The sequence below is a fragment of the Psammomys obesus genome, unplaced genomic scaffold (assembly GCF_907164565.1).
Source record: "Psammomys obesus unplaced genomic scaffold, mPsaObe1.curated_primary_1811, whole genome shotgun sequence".
NCBI lineage: Eukaryota > Metazoa > Chordata > Mammalia > Rodentia > Muridae > Psammomys > Psammomys obesus.
The window spans coordinates 1,011,399-1,038,655 of NW_026596040.1; the positions used below are offsets into that span (position 1 = coordinate 1,011,399).

At 46.0% G+C, this 27,257-nt stretch overlaps 1 protein-coding gene and 1 long non-coding RNA gene across 5 annotated transcripts in view; one reads left to right on the plus strand and one right to left on the minus strand.

Moving 5' to 3' along the window:
* The window catches only part of LOC129687896 (uncharacterized), a 159,083-nt gene extending 134,398 nt beyond the window's left edge, over window positions 1–24,685 (plus strand). Inside the window, exon 3 of the long non-coding RNA XR_008721839.1 lies at window positions 24,650–24,685. This is a non-coding gene — a long non-coding RNA (uncharacterized LOC129687896). The remainder of the gene's footprint in view (window positions 1–24,649) is intronic.
* Window positions 12,998–27,257, minus strand: part of Fgf1 (fibroblast growth factor 1) — a 90,245-nt gene continuing 75,985 nt past the window's right edge. For 3 of the 4 annotated variants that reach the window (XM_055622483.1, XM_055622485.1, XM_055622484.1), the window contains 2 exons: window positions 20,670–20,773; window positions 12,998–16,481 (listed from right to left, as the gene is read on the minus strand). In XM_055622483.1, coding sequence (XP_055478458.1) covers window positions 16,287–16,481; window positions 20,670–20,773 — 299 coding nt within the window. In that variant the 3' untranslated portion in view covers window positions 12,998–16,286. The remainder of the gene's footprint in view (window positions 16,482–20,669; window positions 20,774–27,257) is intronic. The other variant, XM_055622486.1, reaches the window with a different exon arrangement.

Consider the following 27,257-nt stretch of genomic DNA (forward strand, 5'->3'; position numbering starts at 1 on the left):
TTTTTTTGAGACAGGAATTTCTCTGTGTAGTCTTGCCTGTCCTGGACTTGCTTTGTAGACCAGGCTGGCCTTGAACTCACAGAGGTCTCCCTGCCTCTGGTATTAAAGCCACCTTGCTCAGATTCTTCAAATTTATTTTAATAAATTAATTCCACTGTTTTGTGTTGTGTATTTGTTCATGATGTGTGTTTTTGTGTGTATATGTGTGTTGGTCAGAAGACAATTGGAGGAGTCGTTCTCTCTTTTCACCTTTGTAAGGACTTCAAGGATAGAACTTGGGTTGCCACAGTAGTGTGTCTGTACCCATTCAGCCTTCTTGCGAGGTCCCCGACCCCTTCTACAACCTGAATTATCTGTGTCTTGAACATTTAGATACTGTGTCCCCAGCGTTCACAGTCTTTCTTCACTTTTTATTCAACTTTGTTCTTTATTTTTCTTGTTTTCTTTTAGAGACAGGGTCTTATGGTGTAACCCTGCTTGGCCTTGGATTCCCAGCAATCCTTCTGCCTCACCTCCCAAGTGCTGGGATTCCAGATGTTCTTTCTGCTGTTTGGATTTGGCATCTCTGTTAGTCTCTTTATGTTCTCTGATGTGTTTTCTGCTTTATGGTTGAGCTCATATAGTGAACTTGTAAATTTTGGTCTGTTCTAATCCTAGCTTTCTCTATTATTATTACTGTTTTTGGAGATTTTTGTTTGTCTTGTTTTTCAGTTTCCATTCCTGTGCTCAGAATTCTTTAACAGCCCATTCAGTATATCATATTTTCCTTCAAAAAATTTTTTTTGAGTATGGTTTTAATGACTGCTTTAAAGACTTTTGCCTGTTAATCCAGCATCTGGAACTACTCACGTCTGTTTCTGTGGGCTGCTCTTCCCTGGGCTCGGAGTGCAGTTAGTGTCTTATGGCGTGTGGAGTAATTTTTGGTTGAAAGTTGGGCCTTACAGATAATACATGATGGCGGACCCTAGATGCTGTTGTATTTTTCTGGGGATCGTTGCATTTCGGTTGAGCAGGAGATTATCTCCCATGTGGTGTACACCAGCCCACGGCTTTGCGGGGCTTCACAGTCCCGCACTTTCCCCCTTGCTTCTTGGAGGTTCCCCTGTTTCTATGTCATTTGGTGTCTAGCCAAGGATCTCAGCAGTGAGGGTAGTTACTCTCCAATTTTCTTCCTTCTAAGGTCCCCCAACCTCCAGCTTCTTGGCAGTTTTGAGCTCTATCTTTGATATTATAAGCTTAAAAGATTTAATTTTTCAGAGCTGGGGAGACAACTCCGTTGGCAAAGATCTGCGGTGCACTGGGGGAAGTCATCAAGGTCTGTAATCCTAATGCTGGGCGTGGCGGTGGGCGGAGACATGAAGGTCTGCAGAGCTCGTTGGTCCGCCAGTCTGTCCGCTCAGTGAGTGGCGTGTTCAGTGAGAGCCCTTGTCTCAAAAGATAATGTGGTCAGTGAGATGGCTCAGCGTGTAAAGGTGCTTGCTGCCAAGTCTGACAGCTTGAATTTGATCCTTGGGAGTCCCACAAGGTATTTATTTCTTTAGCCCCGTACATACATTGTAGTGAGCATGCACACGTACATTCTCTCTCTCTCTCTCTCTTTCTCTCTCTCTCTCTCTCACACACACACACACACACACACACACACACAAATAAATGTAATTTTTTTAAAGGTGGAGCGTGTTAGAGGATCATAAATACACTTTTAAAAGATTTATTATGTATTTACTCATTGCAACTTGACTTCTTCACAGATGGGATCTGAACTTGGTTTAGAATGCTTGTCAACTATTATCCAGAAAAAAAAAAAAAAAAAGGCACAGCCCTTCTTGGTGTCTGCCCACTTTCTCACTAGGTGCTTTAGGGTCTAGTGAGGGACCTTGTCAGTTCACGCTCACAATTTTGGAATTCTTCCTTGGTTCTGCTATTGCCGGTGATTTTCCTGCAGATTCCATCCACCTGTCCAGCTGTAAACTCTGCTCCCCGGCATGATCAGCAGCGGAGACGGGGGCTTCCCTCCTCTCTTTCCACAGCCGTGTCTTTGAGGATTGGTTCTCGCTTGCCAGCCAGGAAGAGAGCGGGACAGAAATCTTACTCCTTACTCTGGTGGATTTTCAGATTCATTTTTTTCTCTTGCTTCTGCTTGACTTTAGATTCTCTCCAGGGTCTTAGTGCTCTTTATTGTTGTGATTGTGGTTGTTTGTTTGTTTTTGTTATCTTCTATTTTATTGTTATATCTTTCATGACCACTTGAGTTGTCTGCTGTTTCTGGAAATTCTGCCCTCTAGACTCACAACTCTACTGTTTCTATTTCTCCTTTGTAGCTCAGTTTAGTTTCCTCTCTGAGTCTGTCTTATGTTTATGATAGCCTCTGTGTTCTTCAAAATTAAGTATTTTTTTGAAAAATGTGTTTTATCTCTCTAAAGGTGGTTGTGTGGAGAGCAGGGTGATGGCTCATGCCTGTAGTTCTAGCATTTGAATGGCTGAAGAAGAATTAAAAGTTCAGGCAAGCCTAAGCTACACAGCCAATTTGAGGTCAGCCTGGAATATAATATGAGACTCTACTTAAAAGGGGTGGGGGGGGGGAGAGAAGGAAAGAAGGGATGGGGAAGGAGGAGGAGAAAAGAAGCAGAACAGTGGACAGGGCTTGTGTGTTTCCAGCCATTTCAGCTCCTGAAGTTCTTGTGTGTTCAATGGTGCCATTTGCTTCAGTGATCACTCCTTCAACAGTTTCCAAGTAGTTTTGGGATTGTGAACTTCTGGTTAGATGCGCAGTAAGTGTAGAGCCCTGGCTGGAGTCTGCAGAGAGTTTTCTGTCTGCCATACCTTCTACTCTAAGAATGCCATAGACCAGTTTTTGCAGGTAATATCTAGTGTGTCCCAAACCTTCTTGAGGACAGGCTGGTGAGTGGAACCCTTAGAAAAGCCTTCTTCCTCCCGATGAAAGGACTATTTTGTTGTTTGATTGTGAAGCAGGCTGATCTCCATCTTGTTACTAAACAGAACAAGATCAATTCAGTGTGGTTATGATAAAGAATCTGCTGTATTTCTTACAGGAACCAGAGAACCAAGAATATTCTTCACTCAGCTCCCAACAGGTTGCTTTGTTCTCTCTGGGGCTCAGTGTGACCTAGAGACTTTAAGGAGATAGTTTCTTCAGTGTGTCCAAGCTGTTGTGTTGTCTTACTTCAATCTGTGCAAGAGGCTTGCAATTCTGTCTTCAGACCCGGATGAAGATGCCTCCAGCCAGCCAGTTCCTTCCCAAACTCTGGAGCTGGCATCATCTCTGAAGGGTTTTCCCAGCTGCCTCTTCGCTTCTCTCTTGCAAAGAATGTGGGTTTCTGTGTGTGATTCTTTTCAACCTGCTTCATTTCTTTTTGGACTGATTAATAATAACAAAGCTCCTCAAACCTGGACAAAAACATCCAGTGTAGAGCCTCTGGAGGCACAGCAATAGGAAGCCATTACGCCATGTTTTCACTTAGATTCCTTCCCTGTTCCAACCATCACCCACTGCTACTGGGGTAAACCTTGTCTTGATCTTGTGTATAAGGGAATTTGTTACAAACGGAAAGCATTTTCCTGTACTCCACCTGCTGGATGTAAGGAACGAAAGCCTCAGCAGATGATCTAAATATTTAACAAATGTAACCTCAGCCTCCAAACTTTCCAGCCTGGAATACATTTCGCAGACCCTCAGATCTGAACCCAGGCCAGATACAGGCGTACGGATCCTGATTATTTGTGTTCTTTGGCAGGAGGTCTAGAGATGTGTTATAATTCAGCTGTGTGCACAGTTATTTGCAGATGTGGCTAGTGGAGCCTCCCCCTGCCCCCAACTTTCTTCTATTACTGGTTTCCATCTCCCTGGACAGTCTACTTCATACCATGCTCCCCACCCCTGGTTTTTATACTTGAGTCTTACTGTTAGTGTGTTTTCTCTGGCCGCCGCGACTTGGCCTGGCTGCTAACATTCTGTCTGGAATGTTCTTCACAGGCCTTGCTTATACCCCTTCATCTGGTCAATTCCTTTTCTGCCTACTATGTCAGCCCACTTCCTCAAGACATCTCCTGAGTAAGTTAAATCCCCTGTTTTATGGCCTGAGGATGCTGGATGTATTTCTCTGTGTGAGCCTTTATGAAGTGCATCCCGAAGCAGAGTATGTATGTGGGACACATGATACACAGATGTTCATCTTATTATAAGCTATATTTAATGTATACTTTCATTTTATATTTTAATTGATATAGAATTCATCACTTTTTTTCCTCCCTTTCCATTTTCCTGCCCCTCCCAGACATCCTCCCTTCAACCTCTCTCATTCCCCTTCCAAATTGATAGCCTCTCTTTCTTTGGTTGCTACACACACACACACACACACACACACACACACACACACGTTCACAAATATATAAATATACCTGCTGAATTAGTTTTCATTGTTGGTGTATATATGGTTTCAAGGATGACCACTCTGCACCAGACCACCAATAAGAGGACTCATCCCTGAAGAGGCTGGTTCATCTTCTGCCAGCCCTTATTAGTTGCCTGCAGTTATTTTTCTAGGGGTGGGGCCCCAAGAAACTCCCCACCTCCTTCCCTGTCCACGTTAGCATGTACATCGACACTGCCATTGTCCGAGTCTTGTTTACACAGTCGTTTCTAGGAGCAGCTGCTTCCCAGCAGACTTCCTGGTGCTCTGGCTCTTACAGTCTTCCTGCCTCCTCTTCCTTGATGCTCACTGAACCTCGATGCAGGGCTGAGATGGGGGTGAGCTCCCCACGATCTGTTGATGTCTGCATTGTGTCCAGTTGTGGTTTCCTGCAGTAGTCTTCATTTGCTGTAACTTTGGGTGAGGTTTGGTAGCAACACTTACCAGTAAAGGTGACTCATTCTCAAAGAGAGCTTATGGGCTGTGGGTCTCTTAATGGATGCTTTTAAAAATGTGTACACTCTACTGGCGATTAATAATCCTTTGTGAATGAACGTTGTAGACCATCTTGCTGTGGACCAGCAGGAGGAATACCTGGATCTATCTTAAATAATAAATTTATGATAAATAATTAAACAAATTGCCTGAGTTAGAAGTACCCATCATCAGGTAATGAGCTAACATGGCAAACGAGGCTTTCAGAAGCAGTATGAAGATGGCTGAGATTTGGGGAAATGAACCACTCACCAATAAGCTCTAGCCAAAAACTTTTATCTTGCACCACTATCATATCCGGGGTTGATATATAATTAATAGTTATGGAGAAGTATGGTGCTGTATGTCTGTAATCCAAGCACTTGAGAAGCTAAAGAAGGAGGGAGTGCAAACACTAGTCTGGACTACATAACAAGAGTCTGTCTCAAAAAAAAAATTGTTGAAAGATTGCTCAGGTGTTTGAATGGCCAACCTACCAAATGTCCTCCCCTCCAGGAATAATATCAAGGCAGTAACAGGCCAGGGAGTCGGAAGGCTGGGAGTTTTCTTGCAATCACCCTAGGACTTCACACAGAGGCAGCAGAGTGAAAGCCTGTAAACTCAGAGCCTGAGCCTTTTGATGCCCGAAGTCTTGCAGAGTCCCGGGGCTCTAGGTATTTCTAGCCTTACCTGGTTATGGACAGGTATTGCTACACACTGGGTTCCAGAGGGTCCTACCCTGCATGAAGGCAAATGTGTAGCAAGTTAGAAAGTTCTCTTGGCCCTGGAAGAAGGGAAAGCAATGGGTATGATGGAGAGCCACCTCTGACCTCATGGGATCTTTCAGAGCTGTTGGTAAAGGTATGACCTTGGGGATGAATTCTCTCATAAGGTCTGTCCCTGGGCTGCCTGTGTGTGCTGCTCTCAACAGCCAGAGGGTGACTCCTGACAGGGCTGGGAACATCGCACAGAGATTGCGCTTGTGCCTGTGGTTGTGAGTGAGTGTCCCAGAGTGGAGGGCATCCGCCACCGTCTGTAAGTATATCATCAGTGGGCTCAGGACGTCCTCACTGTTTTCGGAGGGTTCCCCTCACAGTAAATAAAACCAAGCCAAGCCAGACATGGCCGCACAGACCAGTGATGCCAGCACTTAGGAAGCTGCATGCGGAGCATCACTGCAAGTTCAAGACCAGTCTGAGGTGTACATAGTGGAGCTAAAGGGCAGCCTGGGCTACATGGTAAGACCCTGCCTCAAAAACGCTGTTTTTTTAAAAAAAATAATTAATTAATGTTTGTTGGTGTTTTGCATGCATGTATGTCTGTGTGAGGGTGTGGGGTGCCCTGGAACTGAAGTTACAGACGGTTGTGAACCTACATGTGGATGCTGGGAATTGAACCCCAGTCCTCTGAAAGAGCAGCCAGTGCTCTTAACGGCTGAGCCATCACTCCAGCCCATGTTTGTTTGTTTGTTTTTTTTAAAGCAAACTTCCTATTAAATCAAAGCCATTTCCTTGCTAATTCTCATTTAAAGAAATTCTCATTTCTCCAGATCGGAGAAAACAAATGGTACTTGAACTATCTGAAGATAGTTGTATATCCTTCTCTGGCCTCTCTTGACTAAATAAACCTAATTTGTTTGCTTGTTTTTCTGTCTTTTTTTTTTTTTTTCTAGTAAACTGTTATAATTCATTAAACCTTAATTTAAAAGCCAGTTTCGCCACTTTCTGGCAATATTTAATTTCATCTCATTTTGCGGCCTGAAGGATCACATCTAGGACCTTGAATGTGACAAATTCTTTACCACCAAGCTATATCTCCAACCTCCCCCTGCCCGAGTTTTCCATAAATTGGAAAACTCCACTTATGAAGCAGCATTTACACTGAGATATACCATCTACATGTGGACGAACTACCTTGTGGCCTACAATGAGAAAGAGCATTGTTTAGGCCTTTTAAAGCATGAGGTCAGCTAAGATTCTCATGTCTTTTTCACATGGCTTGTTGGCAGTTTAGCATCTTCAAATGTGGACTCATGAAACTTGTCAACAAGATCCCTAGACAAAGAATCGAAATGGTCCCTTTTTAGCCCTGTCTTATTACACACCATATATAAGCACGTTTATTCTAAAAACAGTAAAATTGATGTCTGTTTAATCCTTGTACTGTGCTGGACACACTATTTCAAAAGGCCTTCATGCCTTCATCTCATTTAATTCTCCCATTACCTATGATGTTGATAGACTTTTCTTTTCCTTTTACTGAGAAGGCATTGGAAACATCCATGGATTAAGAGCACTCTGGAGATTAACTACATCTAACTTTCCCAAAGTTACAAAGCCAGTAAATGGAATAGCCAAGATTTCCCGTCTGGCAGTGTGGTTTCAATAAAAGTCTTCCTCAACATATGTTGATCTAAGTTGATTTAAAAGTTTTAGATTTATTTATTTTGTTTTATGTATAATGAGTGTTTTGCCTGCATATAGATGTATATATATTTTTTGATCACTGTGGTAAGACACCATGACCAAGGCAACTTATAGAAGGCAGATTTATTTGGGGCTGTGGCTCCAGAGGGATGGGAGTTGATGACTGTCTTGGAGGGATGGATGGCAGCAGGCAGGCAGGCACTGGAGCAGCAGCTGAGCACGCACATCTTGATTCACAAGCAGGAGGCAGAGAAAGTACACCGGGAAAGGCCTAAGGCTTTTTGAAAGCTTAGAGCCTGCCCTCAGTGATACCCTGCCTCCAACAAGGCCACACCTCCTAGTTGTTCCCAACCAGTTCCACCAACTTTGGACCACATATTCAAACACCTGATCAAAGGGGACCGTTCTCAGTATGTTTCAGAAGAAGACGTTAGATGGGCTGGAACTAGAGTTCCATGTGAGCTACCACGTGGGTGCTGGGAATCAAACCCAGGTCTTCTGCAAAGGTGACAAGTGCTCTTAACAGCTGAGCCATCTCTCCAACCTCTAGGTTGATTTAAGTTAGGAGATGACTAATCTCTGAAGACAGAATGATGAACTCATTGGCAGCTCTTCTGAGATGATTCCAGGAATTAGACAGATAATAGCTTTTTGTTATTATTTTTTTTTAAACATTGTCTCACTATGTAGTCTTGAGCTCACGATCCTCCTGCCTCAGTCCTCCAAGTGTTGGGACTATGGGTGTGTATCACCATAGTCCCAACTTGCCAGTAACATTCTTTAATTTGAAGAAATCCCTACCCCCGCAAATCAACACTTTCATCTAGCGCAGCGGTTCTCAACCTTCTGAGTGCTCTGACCTTTTAATGCAGTTCCTCATGTTGTGGTGAACCCCAGCCATAAAATTATTTCATTGCTATTTCATACCTGCCATTTTGTTACGGTTATGAATCATTATGTAAATATCGAATATGTAATGTCAGATGTACAACTCCCAAGGGAGTCATGTCCCACGGATTGAGAACACTGAACTACAGGGTTTTTTTTCTCCAGCACTTTATGTTTTCTTTCTTTCTTTCTTTCTTTCTTTCTTTCTTTTTCAATCTTCAAATACTTGTGATCTACCACAGTGTATAACAGTGGGCTTCAACCTTCCTAATACTGCCATCCTTTGGTACAGTTACTCATGTTGTGGTGATCCCAGCCATAAAATAATTTCATTGCTACTTAATAACTGTAGTTTTGCTACCGTTGTGAATCATAATGTAATATATGATTTGCAGGACATCGCGGAGATCCCGGAGACCCACAGGTTGAGGACCACTGGAGTATAAGCTGTGATTATGCCTTGTCCATTTATTACCTTTCTGCTCCTTTGCCACACTCTTTGTTTCATTGCTTTGTGACACCGGAGCAGGACTCTGCAAACATTTCTCCTCCACCAGTGTTGTGAGGCTGGCCACTAGAGGGCGCTGGAGGGACGCTGTAAGGGAAGGGTTTTTTTGTTTGTTTGTTTTTGTTTTTGTTTTTTGTTTTTACTGGGTTCTGGTGCTTCTTGCTGGGTGCAGTAACCGTGGAGACGTGGTGGCGCACAGTCTTTGGGAAGTTGTTAGCCTCCAGAAAGTTCCATCTGGAGAGTTTCATCAGCACTTCAGTTGGAAACTTCCTAAAGCACCATTCAGTGGGCTGCAGACACACCTTTCCAGTACAGCCCACATCTCCTCCTTGAGAGGACACCATTTCAAGTTCACTCTTCCCTTGAGTAAGAACTCCTCTCTTCCGCCCTGGGAATAGTATCTTCTCCTTGCACCTTTCATTCCAGTATTCCTTAGAGATCTCTTCACCTCGCTTAGCCATTAGAATCTCCCTGTTCATAGTATCGACGTGAATATTATCCTGCTTGAACGCTGACTCATCTGAAGACAGACAGTAAATGATTAATAAGTGGGTGCGTTAGTGCGCCATCACGGGAGGTGCTTCCGCTTCCTGCTCTGGTCGATGGTACTGGTGCCCTCTGCCCTCTCAGATTTGCTCCAGAGGTCTGCGTGTCGCGCACATCCTCAAGCGATTGTAAACCCCAGCTCTCTTTTTCACTCAGCTACATAAGCACCACGTTTCCATTTTATTTGCGCTCCCTTCACAGCCTTCCTGGACTGTCTGTAGTGTCAGAGAAGGCTTGGCCCACTCTAAAACCCACGCCATTGTCCAGGCCTTAATGCAGCTGTTCCATTTTGAGAGTGTCATAGGGTTTCCTATGCATTTCCACAGGAAACCGCTGGATGCTCAGCACAGCTGGTGTCTCCGGGCCCTAAAAATCCTGTCTTTTCAACCTCACACAGAAGAAGTTATTCTACAAGAACATTCCTTTCGTCTGCTTCGAGAAGAAAGTGGTTTTGTTTGTTTGTTTGGGTAAGGCATATGGGTATGAGAATCTAACATCTTATATTTACGTATCGCTGGGCCAGACCTACACATTGTTTTCCTCTGATAGGAAAATGGTGAAATGTGAAAATCACAGTGAAGTCTATTTCTGCCTAAATTGCCTTTCTACATTCACGTCCTCAAACACTTGGACCGAGAGAATCAGTTCCTTAAACCAAATAGAGTTCCCAGCAGCAGGGAGGACCCAACCCTTCATTGAGGCTGAAAGAAAAGCAGAGCTAGGACAGGGTGAGGTTTTGCTTGTTTATGTAATAAAATGGACACCAGTGTTTAGCTGCTGTGTATGTAAATTTAGCCCGTGTGGTGCGATGAGGTAGGAGGAGGAAGCAATTTGGAAAATAACCTCCTTCCCACATCACAAACATTTGTAACCTATCAGAAGACACCCAAATTAGGTCCTGCGATATAGGATTGGATGAAACAGCCCCCGTCTGGCTTCAGGCAGCGTATGACCTTGTTTCTTGTTTTAATAACTAGAGTGTAAAGCTAACGGTGTAGCATGTCATGGTCACTGTGTCAGTCACAAAGGGGAACCAATGTTTCAGCGAGATTCCATCATTCTTTTAGCACAGTTCTCCGAAGCTTGAGGGAATGTTAACAGAGTTAGTGTGTCCGCCTGTTTTCACATCCCCAATGCCTGCAGTCATGCTGTAAATTTAGAATTGGTTTTATGTGCAATGACAAAAGGAGGTTCCCTTTGGGGCATGGGGTCAGGTTTGGGAAGAAAATTATGTCATTTTAATGGCTGTAAAAGAAATTACTGTTAGTGCCTTTGAAATGGAGATTACACAGGCGTCACAGTTCATTTGGCCTTCAGTCTCCCTACAGTGTCATGATTGCTCTGAACAACTTTTGTGGCTGGGGCGGGGGCGGGGGGAATTGCTCAGTGGTTAGAGTGTGAGGATGGGGTTTGAATCCACAGAACGTACAGCGATGCCAGATGAGTGGGATGGTCCGTTTGCAGTAATGCCAGCTGCAGAAGGTGGAGACCGGGCATCCCCCAAACAAGCCTGCTCGCAAGGCTCAGTGCATCCCATAGTTCAGGGTTGAGGAGAGACCTTGCCTCAGTGACTGAGGTGGAAATATGGTGGAGGGTGATTTCCCACGACAACCTGGGGCCTATGCACGCATGCCCCCTACACGGGGAAACACAATAACCCCCTAGGTTTGCCCACACACCCAAAACATGCACACATGCGGACCAAACATACACATACAAAAAACGAATAAAGAAAAAAAATCCTGTAGGTTTATGAAAAGTGCGGTTGGAGACACCCTTGTGCTGTTGTTTGACGGATCGCTATTGCTATGGTAGACAATACCATAATCTCCCTCTGCTTTGGATATGGGGGTTCCTCTCCCCAGCCCTTCAGCAAACAGGAGTTCCACCATTATAGGCATGGAAAGTGATGACTTCACTTCTGTTTTCCTCTTTGTAGTTGAGTATACCCCTTCAAACATGTAAAAGGCACAGAGTTGCCTTCTGAAATTTGGCTCATCAGAGGTGGGAATTTGAAACTCTGTATACAGGCTGCATTCTAGCAACAGTGGTGTTTGCCTCAGGATCGAGCCACATTGGTTAAAAAAAAAAATGTGTGTTTTAGGTAGATAAGAGGTGAGAAGATCATTTCCAGAAATTGATACTCAAAGCCCCTACTAGGTTTATAATCTTTTTCCTGGCTCCACCCATTTATGCATTTCATAGAAATGGTAAGGAACTGGGACTCTGGGGCTCAAGAAAGATTAGAGAGATAAAGCCTGTGGGATTCAGGGAGGGGACAACCTTAAGATTCAAAGTGTGGAACTTGTCAAGGAAGAGGAAGTGGCTCTGAGTCACCAGGATTCCCGGAAATACGCTGGACCTGTCCTGGAAGGCTGCAGCGGATGCTCAGGACATCTCATCATTTTGCTCCCTCTGCATCACTCATGGCTTAGAGGACACACTGGGCTTTAGAACAGATGGTGCCTGTGTCACAGGATGTCCCCTTGTCCTATTTATTCAAGAATGAGCCACACTCTGTAAACACTACAGTCAGCACAGAATCATAATTGGGCATCTTCATCTTTGGAAAGGAGAATGGTTGCTTTAAGCTAGCATTTTTCAAATTGTGGTTGTGACCCATTAAAGTTTTGGTCTGGAATTGAGCTGTGCTTGACCAGTACCTTTTAGTTTACAGAAAGGACACAATGTACCCCATACATTTTGTGAAATTGTGTTTGAACCGTGTGTATGTGTAAGGGTTTCCATGTTCTGGGTTCTGGCACGGTGTGGGAGAGTTCCAAAAAGCTTTAAAGTACCACTTAAGGCAACTTACATATTATTAATCATCATCATCATCAGGCACACATGCCATGATGTATATGTGGAGGTCAGAAGGATAGCCTTGTAGAGTGGATTCTGTCCGTTCATCTTTACATGGGCTCTGAGGATCAAACTCGGCTTGCCCGGCTCGCACAGCAAACATCATTAACCACTGGGTCTAATGGCCAGTACTTAATGCCACATTGGAAGGGGACGGAGGGACTGATTGTCGTTATAGAGTGAGTACACATCACAGCTGTCTTGTTTCTGGTTTTTGTGGTGCCGGAGTTTGAACCCAGGCCTCTAGCTTGCTGGGGATGCCCTCTCACTCAGCTATACTCCAGCCCCGACCAGTTATTTTTCTAGGTGGTCCATGATCGTGTGTACACATGTGTTCACGAATGAGTGCACACGTGTTTGTGTGTGCTTGACAGAGGCAGCACTTGAGTGAGAGCACTAACTTTGCCATACGCTAGGCAACAGAGCACTTGTTCCTGAGTCTCACACCAGAGGTCTTAAGACAAAGGTCTATGGTCTTTGGACATTCACCTAAAATTTTAACTCCTTAATTTTTCTAGTTCATAGTATCTTTGCCTAAGGAGAAGCCTGCTACCTTGTCACTAGTGGTGTGATCTCACATGCTGTGTGCAAGGGAAGAAAAGCTCCTGAGTGACAGCAGATTTCTGGATCATTCCCATTCCAGAGACCTAGAAAATTCCTCACACTGCTTGTTTCCAAACAAGGTGAAACTTTCTGCTTTTTCTCATTAGCCTACAGTGTCTCCTGTGTAACGGTAAGATGACAGTGGAACCGAAACAGCTGATTCCTCTGGGATCCCGGATGTCATCTCAGAGATGCTGGATTTCACCTCAGGGATGCCCAATGTCTTTCCACAGGGAGATGCTCAGAAACCCAGAAACGTGTTACCCATTAACACAACATTTATTAATATCTATAAGGTGCAGAGTGTAATACAGTGGGGGCTCGGAGCAAACATCCAGGCATCGTCTTCATCAGAGCCTGCTTTGTAGCCAGGGACCGTGGTTGCTTTAGGCAGTGTTCTCTGCAGAGCTGCGGACTTGGGCTCCACTGCCTTCAATGCAAAGTAGGGGCCTCGTCTTCAGTAGCAGCTGATATACCAGTTAGTGTATGTGGACACACTGCTGGCCATCAAGGGAAACGCCCAGCTCCATCCCCACTGTGTCAGAAACCGTCAAAAACCCATATGCTCCTCACAGTTTGCAAGGAGGGTTGGACACTTTGTCACAGTAAGCTTGGAATTTGAGTGCATGTGAGAGGCACGGAACAAGCAGATGGCTTCAAGACAGTTCTGGAGGAGAGCGCACAACGGAATGTTTGCTGTTCCAAACAGCACAGGGACCAGCTTGCTGCTCCCTTTCTGCAGGATCCGACAGCCTTTTTCCCCCCGATCTGAAACTAGTCCACTCCCCTAAGGCAGACACAAGGATAACGCTAAAGTCTTGGGTTTGCTTTGCCAAGAATTGTCTTCTATCGCTTTGCTGGGGGGTTATCTAACATTGGGGGGGGGGTGTTTCTAGACATACTGTTGATTCAGCAGGAACCTATGAAGTCTGAGTTTTGACCTGACCTAAAGGAATTAATCTACAGCATCTCTCTTTACAAATACACACCCAGAGAGAGGATACCTGACAGACGTCATCCCCTGGGCCCCCTATCCAGTGCCTGACACACATTGGGGCCGTAGCATCTGTTGAGCAAAGGCGCGGACTGTGACTGGGTTGGTGGTGAAGGCTACCAAGTGCATCATTGCTGTCAGTCTTGGAGTCTCAGACCCCATCTCACCCGTGGGCAGTGGTTTTTCATTTATCTTGGTCAGTGTTACAGTTGAGTTTGGGTCATATGATAAAAACTAGGACCATTCTAAACACAGTAAATCTCATCTCTATACGTCTACCGGCCAAGTCTTCAAATCTTCATACAAAGACATGGTAAGCCATACTGTATTATCCCCCAGTGAGCTGGGATTCACTAAAGCAAAACAGAATTTTATTATCTATATTATAGATTTAAAAAGTCACGAGTCATCTTGTTGTAAAAAAGCATTATTATGATTATTATGATTATTATTTTTAAACACAGGGTCTCCCTCTTTCTAACCCTGGCTGTCCTGGACCTCACTGTGTAGACCAGGCTGGCCTCAAACTCAGAGAGGTCCTGCCTCTGCCTCCTAAGTGCTAGGATTAAATGTGTGCACCGCCACACCTTTAATGTTATTGGCAGAATGTTATTATTAACCATGTTGTCAGGTAACTCAGCTCAGTCCCTCCATCAGCACTCTGAACTCTTGAGTGTCACCCTAAATATGACAGTATAGTCCTAAGGCCTTCTTTTCAGGGAATAATTGCTTTAGGTCCTTGTCAAACAAGGGAACACTGTCATCAGTTTTAATCCACAGTCACCATAGCATTGCTTTATATTTAGAAAGTACTATGTATGCATACATGTCTTGAGTGTGAGTTTGTATATGTGCATATAGAATCCCTGGAGGACATCAGGTTTTCCAGAGCTGGAGTTAGAACCAGGTCTGAGCATCATGATACAGGTGCTGGGAAATGAACCCCTGCTCTTTGCAAGAGTAGTGTGTGCTCTTAACCACACACTTAAGCCATCTCACCAGCCCCTAGATAATCTTTTTTTTTTTTAAAGCACAGATGACAAAAAAGGAAAGTCTCATGAATAAATGTAGTGTGTTAGATAACCAAGTAGCTTATACATCCTATGCGGTTATTATCATTCTTTGTGGCTGAATGCAAATCCATTTAATGCCTTAAAGCTATGTAAAATGCGGCAAAAACACAAAGTCTCACAGTATATTGAAATGTAGTATGTATGAAAGGTCTTCTCACGGCGTTTGTGTCATATGTCAGAGATGAATAGTGTTTCTGATTTGCTGGCCACTTGGGCCACGTTTACTTTAAGGAGGAGGCCTGTTTGGAGGAATAATGGAAACAGAAATGGTCTCTTGGGAAAAGCTATCGGTGAGGTTTAGCAGATTTTTTGCAGTACGGCTTCTATGCCATCTAAGTGTGCATTTTATAGGCACTGGGCCAAAGTGCCCTGAGGTCATGCCTAACTACTATGGATGCTGCCTGAATGGTCAGGGAAACCCAGGTGGTGGAGGCGAAGGAGGGTGAGGTTTGAGCAACCTTCATCTGAATAACATTCTCTGGGGCTTCCCCTGAAAGCATGGTGGGAAAGCCGGCAGCATCTGTGAGACCCGGGGCCCCTTTCAAAACACGGGACTCACACGCCAGCCAAACCAAATCAGGTCTCACATTCACACCAAATTCTCGTGATCTGTACGCATGTAGGATGTGGGGACCATCATATTGGGATCCCACAGCCCGTTTCTTGGTGGCCAAGCACACTGTGTCGTGGTCTCGCTTTCTCTTTCCTCCTCCTCCTGTCTAGCATCTCCTTTTTCAGAGGCCAGCATCCATTCTTTCTCCCTGCTCCTACACCCACTTCTCAAACCGCTGATCCCTGTGCTTGCCATTCTCAAGAAACCATTTCCAGGACTTTCCCCTGGCTGTGGAGGTCTCCTTGGTAACTTGGTGATGACTGCTGGGCTGTGGATTCATTCTGACTCCCAGCGACTGAGCCTTGCCTTCTCACTGGATGCTGAAACCTCATGCTTCCAGGCTGCCCACGGAAATGCCACCTTCCCTGTTGGTTTTAAGTTCTGTCTGTGCGTGGGGGTTCGGGGTGTGGGGGAGTGCTTGTTTCTATCATGGGATTCCTCCGGCCTCACTACCATCATTTCTTTACTAATATTTGTGGGGTGCTGCTAGGGGGAAGGGTAGTCCTGCTAGGTGCCTGGGGTACTCCAAACCAGGGCTTAGTCAGGGAAAGAGCATTTCAGACCCCTCTGGGTGCTTCATGTGGCCCCAACTCTGTATCATGACGTCCATTTTGCAGCTGGTGCCCCCCGAAGCAATTGGGTATCCAAAGTCAGACCTAAACTGGCCGGTCAGTTGTCCCCTAGAAGCAATTTGGTCTCTCTGTTCCAAACTGTGCTAGGGGTGGGGGAAGGGCTCAGCAGAAAAGTGAACTGGCTATTTAGAAGCACTGCTTGCAGAGACAGGCCCTGTGGGCTGGGGTTAGCGCAGCCAATGGCCAAGGGAACACCGTAGGGTCAACCAAAACAGGGAGCACCCAGAACAGACTCCTCTAGTCAGAAGACACCGGAAGGGGGAGAAACAGGATTGCTTTCTGGCCGTAGTGAGTCCGAGGACCGCGTTTGCAGCTTCCATTCTTCTTGAGGCCAACAAACCAGTTCTTCTCCGCATGCTTCTTGGATGTGTAAGTGTTATAATGGTTTTCTTCCAGCCTTTCCAGGAACAGGCATTCTTCATCTGGTGTCTGCTAAAGGGATAAAAACCAAGGGGGGCGGGCAGAACAGTTAGTTTGTGTGTATGTACAGGCACGCACACGCACGCACACGCAAGTACATTCACATGCCCCCTCGTGTGGTGGTCAGAAGACAGTTCGTGTGAGTCAGTTGTACTTGTGGGTCCTGGGAATCTGACTTAAGTTGTTAGGTTTAACAGTGCCACCCTCCACTGAACCATGTAGGCTGGTCATGGATTGTACCCTTAAAAATCCACGAGGCAGCTGGGTGGCGCACGCCTGTAAACCCGGCACCCAGGGAGGCAGAGGCAGGCAGAGCTCTGTGAGTTCAAGGCCAGCCTTGTCTACAAACTGAGTCCAGGACAGAGAAACCCTGTCTCTAAAGATCAAAATAAACAAACAAATAAATAAATCGCAAGGCAGCCATGAGGTGATGGCTGAGTAGGTAAAAGCACCTTTCACAAAGTCTAACGAACTGACTTGGACTGCAGGGACCCATGTGTGCACGTGGTGGAAGAGAGCCATCTTCCACTAGGTGTCATCTGACCTTCACACTTGTGCCATGACACACGTTTGCCTCTGCCCTGCCTTCCTGCCTCACGACACAATAAACAAATATATAATAAAAAGAAAGTCACATAGAGACTTGTACGTTCTGCATGTGTGAAGAGATAAAGGAGGGTATTCATGAACTGTTAACAGTTGTCGAGGGCTGGGAATATGTCCTGTGGTAGAACACTTGCCTGGCACATACGAGGTCATGCATTTAATCTCTGGCACTGTACTAACTGACGAATCATCCAGTCAAACAACTGGCCAACTGATCAAGTAACCAATCAACACTTCCCCTAGTTGCCTATGTGTATGCTGGGCTTTGTTTTGTTTTGTTTGTTTTTCTTTTTAAAGTTGTGACTTTCTCTAATCCTCTCTCTCCCTTTCTCCCTCTCGATTTTCCAGTACCGGGAATTGAACTTAAGCCTTCCCAATGCTGGGCGAGCACCCTACCAGCAGGCTATATTTCAAACCCCAAAACATGTGTTATCTTTGATCCAGCAATGTCACTTCTAGGACTTTTCCCATTGGAAGGTGGCTGAACGAACATGAAGTCCTATTTTTGAGGGTGGGTTTTGAAAGTGTTAGCTTTTGGGGCAGTACATGCCTGTGTGAAGGGCATCAGGAGAGGGGATGAAGCTCCCTGCTAACGGTAGAATCCAGTACAGCCGGAGGCTTATTGAAATAGCCCAAGCATAGTAATGATATGATTACTTGGAAGTGGTGATCAGCTGATGTTTTACCTACAGTTCCTCTATGAAGAGGCAGAGAAGCCAATGCTTTAAACTTCTACTGGACCAGATTTTGGAATACACATACTCAGTTTGGATTTAAGGCAACTATCTGAAAAGCCTTATGCCATACACTGTCCTTTTGCTGACCTGCCATGTCTGACTGTGCCTTTTCTAAGCTGTATGATCCTTGTAGACTCTCTTCACCCCCAGCTGATCTGTGACTCCCTTTCTTCTGGTTTATAATCAGACCATTTGTTGCTCCTTATGTGCGGGTATGTTTGTTTTATTGGGGTGGAAGAGCTACCAAGCTGAGAGGTGGAGGCTTGTGAGGCTTTCTGGTCTTGCACCGCCCTCTCTACTCGGAGGTTTGCACGATGGCTGCTTACTGCCTAGAGATAGGTTAACGGAATTCTTCCCTTCTTCCTGCTTGGGTAGGAGCCAGATTCCTGCTAAGCAAACAGCTTACTACCGAGTTCCACCCCAGCCCCAGAGTTAGCTTTTATTAGCAAGGAACCATGCAACAGGAAGCGTCCGGCTTTGAATTCATTTATAGTCTAGGGAAATGACACCTGGGTGAGACATTGTGGACCTCCTGGAACAGAATAGGATATAAATAATAGTGTTTAATTGAGTGACTGTGCCTCTGGAGGAACTCGGTCCAGACACCGGCACTGGGGCACGTTGCTGAGACAGAAGGAAGGAGAAGATAATGTTAGACCGTGCGGGTTGTCACGACCCAAAAGCAGGATCACCCCATGATGGCCCTAGGTGGGTTTCAAGCCTGCATGCAGTGATGAAGGTGGGGCTGGTCACGTCCCGCACCTGTCGTTCTGTGTCACACTGGTGCAGCCGGCATGCAGAGCGGCTGAGTCAGGGCTGAGTTGGTCAGCCACCTCAGAGGTTCTATCTAGTATGTACTTGCTATACGCTCGGCATCCTGCTGGGGACATGTTCCTCTGCTCATGAATCATGCCTGTTGCTGTGCTTGTTTCTATTTTTATACTTAAGCACGCTCTCCCCTCCAGTCACTTAGGTGACATACACTCATCGTAGAAAATTTGGAAACTACAGGAAGAGGAAGCCATTAGTGTATTGTAAACCCACCCGCTTACCACCCCTGTGGATAAGTATATTAATATTTTGTTATAGTGTTTCAAACTGAATTTTTAAAAATAAAATACCCTTTTTACACAGACCGCAAATCCAAATTAGAATGGATGAACACCTAAAATTTGATCAGAGTGTGAGGCTGAGCTTTTAGATAGGTTAGAATGCTTCTAGCCTAGATCTGGGCCATGATCTCTAAGACATAGTGAGGATGTGGGGCTCACAAGCTGATCGTTTGTTCAGAGACATCACCAGTGCAGTGTCTCCTAGGTACCAGAAGCTGGTGAGCAAGTTGCGTGTGCGGTCAGTCTCCTTGGACAGTCTGTATGAGGTAGGTACTGTCCGTTGCTATAGACAGGGCTCCAGTGGACAAACGACTCCTCACAGAGGCCTGAGCTTCATTTGTGAGTCTAGGGTGGAATGGTTGATCAGTTGATCGATTTGATGGCCGATTGGAAGAACTGCCTTAAAGTCCATTTTCTGTGCAGGAGCAGTCAGTGCCCAACTCCAACCACCTGACGTCACCTCCTTTGGCAGGAGTCTATCTCCTGCCCTCTAGTGGGCAGCGGGAATGCTGCGCTGTGTTCCCACCCAAGAGGCTTCTTGTGCCTGTGCGGGTTTGGCAATTTGATACCACTGAAGGCCAGCCAAGACTAAACCTGCCCTACAGACTGCCTTATCCTAGGAGTCACGTTCCCGAAAGGGGAGGATTGGGTCACAGATTCCAGGCAGGATTCTCATAAATGCTCGGATACAGAGAAGGGATCACTGAGTCCAAAAGCATTGAATGATGGTTTTACCCCTCTCTGTATAGTTCTGGGTGCAGAGATACCCAAAGGTATCAGTCGGATTGCCTCTGTTTCTTCCCCCTTCCCACTAAGACAAGCTACGCACAGTCAGACCACCACCAGACTCTGGCTCCAAGAGGGAAGGAGCAGATGGAAGGAAGCCTTTCGCTACAAAGGAACAATTAGATGCCATTTCTCCACATGGCTCATTCATCCTTATAGGCCAGTCGGCACCTACAGAGGAATGTTGAATTGAATTCCTAATTTAAAAAAAGAAACATTTTAGATGATTCTGGAACGAGAGAGAGTATCTTCAATTTTTAATGCAATTTTTTTTTAACTTTAACCTACTGTAACTTAAAAAAAAAAAAACAACACTTTTTTTTTTTAAGCATTAAGAGGCGTGGGAGATACACAGTAAACCTGGTGTTCGTTTCCAGTACCTACATTAAAAAAAAAAATTAAAAAGTCAGCCATGGTGGTGTGTGTTAGTCCCAGTATTGGACAGGGGAAGCTAGGCAGGCCCTGGGGTTTTCTGGCTAGCCAGCCTAGTCTACTCGGCAAGTTCCAGGCTAGTGAGGGACCTGTCTTTTTTTCTTTTAAGGTAGATGGCACCCGAGGTTTTGCTCTGGGGCTCCTGTACACACATGTATGCCCCTCCCCTTTGCAGGCAGGACAGTGAGAGACATACATAGTCCTCATTCAGTTCAAGGGACGTTTTTGGAGTGAACGAATAAAGTGGGATTAGGTATTCTGAAATGAGTGCCCGGCAGGCTACCAAAGTACCAATCATCCGTCCTTCCCTCTCTGCCTGTATGACAATCTGAGTATTTTGAGAGAATACCACAAGAAGCTCTTTTATGTCTGTGCCTAAAATAAGGCAGGGCAGAGGGTAGGAATCATACTGGAAAAAACAACAAAGAGACTAATTGATGGTGTTTCATTTTGCATCACTCCGTGTAACAAGACTTCTGGAAACCTCAAGCCTTGGCCGAGTCTGGAGGCGTGAGCCTCATACTTACCGAGCCGTATAAAAGCCCGTCGGAGTCCATGGCCAAGTACTGGCCAGTCTCCGTAGCCTTTATATACACCTCGCCCGCGCTTTCCGCACTCAGCTGCAGCTGAACTGGAATGAAAATAACACAAGTGAAAAAAATCAACAAACACCGCGTTTGCCAGTCTCCCTGCAGCCAGAACAGTCAGCCATGGAAATTTCTGCTTATTCGAGGCTGTGCTCCCCTCTCCCCCATGAATCAAAAACAGTAGTTTCCCCTCGTTTCTGGTCTAGAGAGAGCTATCCAAAGGAATTACATTACGGAGAAAAAGAGAGACGGGAGCTGGCTTGCCACCCATCTACGCTGTGCGTTCCTGCCCAGTTCCTCTGTCTGTCCCTGTCACTGGAAGGGAAATAATTAAATCGAGAAGTGATACTGGTTTCCCTGCTTCTGCTGCCCCAGAGTCCTTGGAGTATGGTAGAGTGGGCAGTGGCAGCTGCTTTAGCTGTCACGATGCTGGATGGGCCACACCTTTGAGGCAGAGAGGGCCATGCTGGCTGATCCTTACTGTTCTAAACCCAGAGACGGTTCATTTCCTAGAGAGTAGGGAGTTCCTGGGTGTCCAGACGCACCCGCAATGAAGGTCACTGAACTCCTCAACCTCCAGGGCATCCCAGATGGGGCCCTGACAGAGAAGACGTGCTCAGGATGGGGGAAGGAATTACCCATTAACCCATAAATACAGGGGCAAGAGTAGTGTTCTCAACTGGGGGGGGGGGCATTTTCTTCCACAAGGGATCCCTGGAAAAGCCTGGGGAATTGCCTGTGTCATCACACCTAGAGGGGATGGAGAAGGCTACTGGCCCTCGTTAGCAGAGGCCAAGCATGTGCAAGGCATCCTCCAATGCAGAGGGCAGCTTCTAGAAGTCCTGGAACTTAGGCCGAGAGATGCCATAAGACCAAAGGCAAAGATTATGAGTCACTTGAGACAGAGACCAGCATGTGCTCTGGTCCATACTACCAAAGTGCCTTGGGTTGAGCTGGACACGCATCAGAGGCTAATACCCGATGGATAATTATTATTTGGCCTCTTCACCTAGGAAGTGAGGAACGTTGATGGTTCATCTCTGGGAGCTACAATTAATTCCAGACTCCTCTGGACAATTTCTGTAGTCTCCATATGGTCACAGCTGTCATTAATGCCTCGGAGCGAGAGGTCCAGAATTAAAGTATAGAAAGTAGATCAGCAGTGGTCACGGTCCAGGCAGGGGTCAGGGTTGTTACAGGAGAAATACAGTTAAGAGGTATGTGGGGGGTTATTTCAGTTCTATTCATAATGAATAGAATTCGTGAGGCCGGGTCAGAGGGTGGCAGACTTGACAGACTTAGAGTGAGAAGTGATGCTGGTTCTCGGTGGGCCCATTTGCCCCTTTCCTACCCTGCCTCAGTACAGTGATGGGTATGCAGCATCCGTGTCTGAGATCCTGGCCCTCCCTTCCTGTACATAAGCTTCTTCCTGGGAAGTGGAAAGCGCACAGGAAGCCACTCCTAGAGATGGCGAGTGTGTGTTCTTCTAGAGAGAGCATATGCATGGACTGCAGAGTACACACGTGCTCCCCCTTACAACAGTGATGGGGAGTTCCTTTCACACAGTTCTGTACCCCCGTTGTTGAGATTTTATGTGTGTGAGTGTTTGCCCTGCATGTGTGTCTGTGGACCGCTTGTGTGCAGTACTCTTGGAGGCCAGAAGATGGAGTCAGATGCCCCGGGACTGGAGTCACAGACAGTTGTGAGCTGCCCTGTGGGTGCTGGGAATTGAATTCAGGTTCTCTGGGAGAGCACCCAGCGCTGTTAACTGCTGAGCCATCTCTCTGGCCTCTAGCTTGTTCTTTTTGCTAGCTGGCCACCTCCTGATGGATGTGCTGGTGCTTCCCCCTTGTACCTTGCTTTCTTCATCTTCCAGTTCACACATGAGGGCCGTATAGTTATGTAATCCCTAGGAGATGTACTTCTCCATCCTCGGAAGTCTGCTGTAGAGACTCAAGACTTCTTCCACCTTCCTGTGGTGAGCAGAGTCTATTGAAATCTTAGGAAGGCCAGCTGGGAGACCCTGGCTTCCATTCCTGCCAGTCTCCCTAGCTTTGGTCATCCCTGAGACAACAGGCCAAAGGATATCCAGAAGCTCTTCTCTCCAGCTCAGATCACTCACTCACTCTGCTCTACTATGTAACTTTAAGTTCTTGTGTGTGTGTGTATGTGTGTGTGTGTGCACATGTGAGTGTGATGAAAAGAGAACAATTGTGGATGTTCTTTCTCAAGGTCTATCCACCTGTTTTTTTGAGATGGGATGTCTCACTTGGCCTGGAGCTCTCTGATTGGGCCGGGCTGTGACCCAGTGAGCCTAGGGATCTGCCTGCTGCCTGTCTTCCCGAGCACTGGGGTTACAAGCGTGTATCCCTACACCCAGCCTTTTCACATGCATTCTGGAAACTGACCCTGTGTCCTCATGCTGGAATGGCAAGCATTTTCCGGGCTGAGCTGTCACCCCTCAGCTAACCCTCACCAAACTCTCTTGTGCTTAAGGATCTTTGCACAGTCTATGCCTCTGGCACCTTCTTCCTCCAGGTGTTTACAAGGCTGGCTCTCTTCCTTCAGGCCTCTGCCTAAATACCTTCCTAAAGAAGCTCTCAAGTGGCTGTGACACTGTGCCAGTGAATCCTTGGTCCTGGCTGTGCTTCTCGGGTGCCCATGCCCTCCCTTTCTCACCGACTTGCTTGTTCCTTTCATATACTCATCATGTGATTATTTTATTTTATTACTTAGAGCTTTATCCAGGAAGCAGAAAGAAAGGAAGGGAAGGACTTTTGTCTGTCTTGTCTTGACTCCTTGAGTTGCCAGTGTCTCCTGTCACACTGTACTACACACAGGGTCTAGTTGGTATCTGTTGAGTGAATGTCATCAGGCTAATGTTGACAGAGATGGTTTTGCCAAGCCATCCTCAATAAACTGTGGTGTTTGAATTGTGTTTCCAACACATTTTCTGGAATTAATGGTGTCAAGATGACAGGCATAAAGCTGGAGGCGGGACTCTGCCTTCAACTGGTGGGGTGCCATTATTCAGGCTACTTAACCCATTTGAGCCCAGTGGTAGGTATTTGGGTTCCATGTCTTCCCAGACCTGACAGTCTGTGAAGCATGTGGCCAAGAATGATAGTAGTGGTGTTCCAGGGAGCAGAATGGCACTGTGTGTCCATACAAAGGGATGCAGTTGTAGTATGTGCTATGACATAGGTGAGTCTTGGAAGCAGTCCTAGAGGACCACATGTTTTGTGATTGGAGTTGTATGAAAAGCCCAGAATAAGAAATCTATACATGGGGCTGGAGAGATGGCTCAGCAGATAAAAGCACTGGCTGCTCCTCCAGAGGTCCTGAGTTCAAGTCCCAGCAACCACATGGTGGCTCACAACCATCTGTAATGAGATCTGATGCCCCCTTCTGTCACTCAGGCATACCTGTAAATAGAGTACTCACATGTGTAAATACATAAATATTTAAAAAATCCATAAATACAATGAGTAGATTAGGGGAGCCCAATGCCCAGACAGGGAATAGGCTGGATATAGAATAATTATGCTTAGGAGCCTGGGAGATTCTTTTTTAAAAATCAAAAGTAGTAGAGATGTTTGTGTAATTCTGTGAAGAAAAATTGGAAGAGCCAGTGAGATGGGTCATCAGGGCAAAACCTGCTGTCATGTAAACCTAGTGACCTGAGTTTAATATCTGGATCCCATGGTAGATTCCTTTTTTTGAGATAAGGTTTCATGTATCTCAGGCTGGCCTCAAACTTGCTATATAGCCAAGGATGACTTTGAACTGTCAATCCTCCTGCCTCTGTTGTACTAGAATTACAGGTTTGCGACACCACATTTAGTGAGGAAGGGTTTGTTTGCTTGCTTGCTTGCTTGTTTTTAAAGCATTTAATTTGCTAGTTCTTTCTCTTGCTACAGGGCTAGGTGAGGGCAAGTTCTTTCCTCCTGTGAAATCCCATCGTGGCCTTGGAAAGGCTTCGCAGAGGTAAACAAGAGCTGTGGGCCTGCCTGGCATATGACTTCAGCCCTCGGCCAAGGATGGTATGCCGGTGAGCGTCTCGACTCAAGCGTTTCCTCTATAAATATTATTTCTCCAGGATGTCCCGCTGGGTTTCTTTCTGGCCGAGTTTCCTGCACATATATTTTTGTGAGCGGGGGCTGACCGGAAGGTACAACGAACGCCCAGCCTGCACTGCTCATGTCAGTGACTGGGTGTCCAACCCTTTGGTGGGGACCCCATTCTAGTTCTGTAGACCTCCACCCTCTCAGCTGCCGGCTACTGGGATGATCAAGGGGGGAGGAAGCGTGACTTCAGAAGAGGCAGGGGATGGCTACACGGCACGTCCTCCTTCCTCCTGCAGAAGAGGAGCAAGGATCAAAAGTAATTCAGTGCCTTATGTGCACATATCCGTGTGCGGTGAAATCTGTGCTCGGTGCCACACATGCTCCCTGCCTTCAGGGCTTGTCTACACAGGACTAGGGAGACAGACACACAAGCCTATGACTCAGCATGTCCATAACAAAGGCAGATGAAAGAGTAAAAAGTACAATTACCTATCACCTTCCTATGGTCGCTCTCTCTCACTGTCATCTCGCCCACCTTTGTTGTTCTAGAAAAAGCAGGTGATAACATACAGCAAAGAAACTGTAGGGGAATAAATGAATCCTTGCTGAAAAAAAAAAACTTTGTAAGAAGCATGAGCTTGTGTGTCTAGCTCATGAATAGATGTGGGCAAAGTTTAAAACGTAATCCTCAGCCAGGTGTGTCCAGTAGCTGCCAGGGGAGGCTGAAAAATAAACGGGGGCTGGGGACCTATAGAGGGAGGGTCTGATTCATCCTCAAGCTCTTTCTATTTCTATAAAATCATTCTGCAACTGTCTCTGGATCCTGGGTTGATGGCACTTGTTAGTCTTTGGTCTGTATCTAGTGCATGTTTTTGTATTTTAACTACATACACATGTGCTATTACAAAGTTTTCATCAAAGATTCACCCACAGCCCTTCCTGCCTTCCAGGGAGGAAATGTTTTAAAGCTCTGTTCCTAGCAGAGGACAGACCCTCAGAGTTCTCCAAGACTCTCATCCTTTCCTTTTCTTCCTTCTTTCCTTTCTTCTTTCCTCTCTCTCCTTTCTTCTTGTGTATTTACGACGTGTGTATGGAAGGGGGCTTGCATGCTATGATGTGAGTATGGAAGTCAGAAGACAACTTTGTGGAGTCAATTCTGTCTTTCCAAAACCTTTGCATGGGTTCTATAAACAAACAAACAAACAAAAAATGAATTCAGGTTTTAGACCTGCAAGCAAGCGCTTTACCCCCAAGCCATCTTACTGGCCCGGAGACTTGATTTTTGCTCTTGGTGACCTCTGAGGTGATCTGTGACTCATCTCAGGCTTGAGCACAGGTCTCCATAAAAAGTGAGTGTCCTTAGGACCCAGAGGTCTGGAGGCAGGGGAACGGGATTCAGCCCTTGCCACCAGGTGAGTCTCCAGAGCAGTGGCGCCCTCACTGGGAGGGAGAACCTGCTGTCTGTGAGCGGGAAGGACATCGGCCCTGCTGTTCCAGGTTGCTTATTATTGGGAAACAAAGCCCATGGCTAGAGGACTACTTTCTTTAACTCAGTTCTGAAATAGAGACAACAAATTTCAATTTAGCAGAACAGGGAAGAAGTTTCTGAAGGCAATCTAGTGGTCGATAGGAAATTATTTTAGAGAAATTCAGAAACTTATAAAAATTGACTTGAAGAGGGTTGGGAAAGGCTTGTGTGATAAAATTTTTTTTTTTTTTGACTGGAACTTACTATATAGCTCAGGCTGACCTGGTAGTTGCAATGATTCTCCTGCCTCGGGCTCCTGAGTACTGGAATGGCAAGGATGAAGCAGTGTCTCCAACGCTTTGGTGGATCTATGACCATAAGTGTCCTCAGTAGAACAGGGTTGTATCTCTAGGTGCTTCAAGTTTTGGTTTGTTTCTGGTTTTAGTTTTTGGTGCTGGGCATCGAACCCAGGACCACATCTGTGCTAAGCATGGATGTTAAAGCATGTTGGTTTGAGAATACCAAACATAAATATCAGCTTGAAACAGACAAAAATTGCCCTAGTGGTTTGGCTCCTGTGCTCCCTACCTACTCTTCATCCCCCTGTGGTGTCTGCATGCTTACAGCCCCTTCCTGAAGAGGAGCCCAGCTTTCCAGTGGCTCCCCCAGCCTCCGCCTGGGCACTGGCGACCTATGCCTTAGGAATAGCTGGCGTCTGTTTTCCTATCTGTGACCATAAGCTTCCTTGAGGTCCTAACAGTAGCCTGTTCATGGAGAGTCACATAATCCCTTACTTTCTAGGAGCAGAAGGAAGGGAAAAGAATCCAAGGTGGCTAGTAGTGCCAAGAGGGGTGAGCTCTGGGGCTCCCACCCCATGTCCACTCCTGTCCGGCACTAGGCATTTTTAAAGCTAAGGTGACAGCTGGTATCTTGGACTAGGAAGCCAGAGAGGAGGGCTCTGCTCGTGTGTGGCATGGCCTGCCCTTTATGCCT